Below are 4,067 nucleotides of genomic sequence, written 5' to 3'. Positions count from 1 at the left end.
ATACTCAAGAACACTCAATTAATTTTGTTACAACTAGCACATAATAGAACTTTCAACCAAACAGTTTACTACTCACATAATTTTTAAACTTACACTACAAACATCAAATAAAGAACAATCTAGTTTCCCTTACCTCTAGAAAACTTCTACCGTTCTAGAAATTCTCGATCGTTGCTTCCACTACAAGGAACTTCTAAAAGCACATACAAATCACCAATTGGTGATTGGAAACAAACCTTAGAACCTAAATTAAACCAAGAATTGAAGAAGGAAACTGCTTGACACATGCAAACATAATTTCTTTGCATGATCAAGGATCAAGAAATATACCAAGAAAAAGAATGAAAATTTACTTGCTCTAAATCCAAATTGATCAATTAGATTGATACTCCTTGTCGCAAGGATCGCCTAGACATCTCTTGATCGTCAAATAGATGACTTAGGAGTAAGAAATCATAGAGAGATGATAGAGATGTTAAGTGAATAGTGTTTTAAAAAGATAAACAGTGTTTTAGATAATGAGACGAGTTTAAAAAATTCTATTTATATTATAAAATTATTTTATAATAAAATACTAAGTCTCATTAATTTAATACCCCTACCACCTCTAATAATCTATTTTTTGGTTCTTATAATTAAATTACTAAAACAATGTTCAAGAAAAAACATAAAATAAAATAAATTGATAAGAAGTTAAAGACAAAGATAGAGAAAAAAAAGATAAAAATTATAATTAATTAGTAAAAAAATAAAAATAGTTAATCATTCTGTCTTTTATAAACAAAATTATTATTTATTGATAAACTTTGTGAGCTCACTAAATATTATTTTTGATACTAATAAAAATTAACATCATTCATAAGAATTTTATATTAAAAATATTTTTTTGAATTTTTTTTCTAATGAAATATAAAGCAAAGACTTTACCATGGTTGCATTGTATTCTATTTTTAGAGTTTACATCATAACATTTGATTATATGCTATATTCTGATTGTAAGTATACATAAGCAACTAACTAATGGGTTATTTTGTCCAAATTAAATTCCATTTTCTCAAGAGGAAAAAAAAAAAAAGATTCGTCATCTTTCTGAAGCAATATCATATAATTTGGTAAGTCCTCTTTGTATTGGCAGTTAAAATACCTATTTTCATAACTGATGCACCGTCCTTTTCTATTTCTAGTTTATTATTTCTCACACTAATTTTTTAATTTTCAAGTATTTGGCTTTTTAATATTTTTTTGGTCATTTTTCCTGCGTAATTTGCACTTACAAGGAATCCCAACTTGCTTTATAGTTAGTTGTCAAGAGCAGTGAAGAGGCAATAGAACACAACACAACAGAGAGAGAGAAAGAGCAAATTCAACATTGTTCTGTTCTTCAGCAGAATTCTCTACTCACATCCATGGCTTCCAAACTCTTACTCATTACCGTCTTCGTTTTTGACTTGATTGCTTTTGGATTGGCCGTGGCTGCTGAGCAGAGAAGAAGCACAGTGAGTTTGTACATTTCATTTCACTCTTGTTTTCTCTAAATCCCAAGTTAAAATATGGGCGTGTGTTCAGACATGTTTTTTATTTGTGGGTTTTTAATATAATGAACTTGAAAGATAATTGTTGTTTTTCTGTCTTTCTTGATTGGGTATGAAGCGAGAAAATGTGGGCAAATCATGAATCTTGTATATTTCTTTGTGCGAACTAAAGTTTGGGAATTTGATATTGGGTATATCACATGTTAGCATAAAGGCTTCAAAGAAGCTTACTCCTATTTTTAAGTTCCTAGTTTTTCTTTTCTGATTTGGGCTTACCCAGATCTGTTTACTGTTAAAAGTGTGATCTTTCTTTTAAGATAGTTGTAAATGTGATATGAACAAATTTTGCAAAAAACTGTCTGTAATTCTTGCTGTTGGCATTCCATGACATGCCAAATCTTGAACTGTCTCTCCCTTGGGTGAAGTTCTTCATGTATGTGATAGGTTTTGTGATTTCTCTGGTTATTTTTGTGAATAGAGATCCAGATCTGTATGTACATTATACTGTCTTGTTTGTATGCAAGAGAAAATGTTCTGTGATGTGAAGCCTCAGATCTCTCCTTTTTCTTTCTTATAACCTTAACATGTATCATATTTAGGCAAAGAGTTCGTTGGAATTGTGTCATTGAAATTCCACTAGGAAAAATTGTGAATCTGTTTTTCGTTGAAGGTGCCATATGTTCTGCAATAGCTTTGAAATCTAGTTGCATATTCATGTGATCTGTTATGAATTAATGACTACTTAGCTAACACAGGTGTTCCACTAACGCAGAACTAAGCATTCAAGGGTTTTCTTTTTTCAACCCTGGTTGGTGTATTTCGTGGTTCAAGCGAAGAATATTTAGTTAAACAAAACCAAATACTCTTTTAGTTTTCAAAATTTTCACCAACTGATTGTGAAAATGTAATGGCAATCCCTTTAGTGGTGAGGAGATATATGGTCATAATTCTTCATGCGGAAATAAATAAAGTTATCGTTTGCTCCTTGGTACATTTATGGATTTGAAGCTTGAACCTATGATCTCTTGTTCATTATCTGAACCATTCACTACTACTAGACTACTTCACTCCTAATGACTTATAAGTGATGTTTTTATGCTTACGATGCAATCTTTTGAGTTTTTACCTTTTTATCTCCTACTTAACAAAACATTTATCTTTTTTTTAATTGGCAGGCTAAGATTGTGCAGGACAACGATGTGAACTATAACTACTGTGTCTATAAGTCTGATATAGCTACTGGCTATGGGGTCGGAGCATTTTTGTTCCTCTTGGTTAGTCAAGTCCTGATAATGGTGGCAAGCCGATGCTTCTGTTGTGGGAAGCCTCTAAGCCCAGGAGGCTCAAGGGCTTGTGCAATTATCCTTTTCATAATCTGCTGGTATATCATCTTTCCTCAAAGAACTAACAATGGTGAATTATAGATATCAAATCATAACAAAATGTACCGTGCTAAGACGTTTTTATATCCTGCAAATTTGATTAACTTCATTTAATTTCCATAGATGATATACACCATATAAACTGAATTTATATTACCTTCTACTTTGGTATTTAGCTCTTCAACTGATTACATTTGTTTGGCAACTGTCTGCTTCAGGGTGTTTTTCATAATAGCTGAGATCTGCTTGTTAGCTGGATCAGTGGAAAATGCTTACCACACCAAGTACAGGCATAACATCTTTGCGAACAAAGAGCTATCTTGCGAAACAGTTCGGAAGGGAGTGTTTGCTGCTGGTGCTGCTTTTGTTTTCTTCACTGCCATTGTTTCTGAATTCTACTATGTCAACTACTCAAGTGCCAGGGAAAGATTCCAACCTTATGGTGGCGGTGAGACTGGTGTTGGTATGGGAACCTACAAATGAGCTTGTTGGTAAAGAATTTTAGAGCCTAAATTTAGGTGTGACTATATCTGTTGCATTCTACTCTACTAGAATGAATGTGTAAGTTGTATCTTAGTAATTTTTTGTGTAACATAGTGTGGTATGTTATGGGTGATTCATTCATTGCCCCTTTACACTTTTGGAGTTTTTGTCATGTATACATATCAGCAAGAGAAATAATTTCTTGATTTATATTGTTTCTGCATACTAATAAATTGTAGTCCTTTCATTCAAATGTTAGTAACTTCATTGTAGAATCAGTTTCCTTAATATTTTTGGTGCTTTATAATGGGATGAATTTCACTTTTGGTGTTTCAGAGAACCTTGTACATTTACATTCACATGCAGTGCATCATGGCCATAATGCAGCTTCTGCAGGCAGCCTGCAAGTTTCTGTTTAGAGCAAGTGCAAATCATTTCCCTGTTAGAAATTGTCATTTAAAATACCAGTCTTCAAAAGTATTTCAAATGGTTTTAATTCCACATTGTTTGCTTTTAGTTACTTTCTAGAGTATATATATTTACATTTCATTAGATGATATTGCAATAGTATCATGCGTGGATATAGGTTATTTAAGAAAAACTGGGATTTCAGATTTATAATTCATCTTTTTATGTATACATTATCCTTTTCACTATACTCTTTCGGAAA

General features: G+C 32.0%; 1 protein-coding gene across 1 annotated transcript; it reads left to right on the top strand.

Moving 5' to 3' along the window:
* The first annotated feature begins 1,275 nt into the window (after positions 1-1,275).
* Positions 1,276-3,685, top strand: LOC106763081. Its single transcript, XM_014647254.2, has 3 exons — positions 1,276-1,496; positions 2,708-2,913; positions 3,133-3,685. Exons 1-3 carry the CDS (start codon positions 1,407-1,409, stop codon positions 3,395-3,397), a joined length of 561 nt encoding a protein of 186 aa, XP_014502740.1. The 5' UTR covers positions 1,276-1,406; the 3' UTR covers positions 3,398-3,685.
* Positions 3,686-4,067: the final 382 nt, after the last annotated feature.

This window comes from Vigna radiata, chromosome 6 (assembly GCF_000741045.1).
Source record: "Vigna radiata var. radiata cultivar VC1973A chromosome 6, Vradiata_ver6, whole genome shotgun sequence".
In the NCBI taxonomy this organism is placed as follows: Eukaryota; Viridiplantae; Streptophyta; class Magnoliopsida; order Fabales; family Fabaceae; genus Vigna; species Vigna radiata.
The sequence above is the reverse complement of the archived record's forward strand: the minus strand, read 5'-3'. Positions and strand labels throughout refer to the sequence as shown.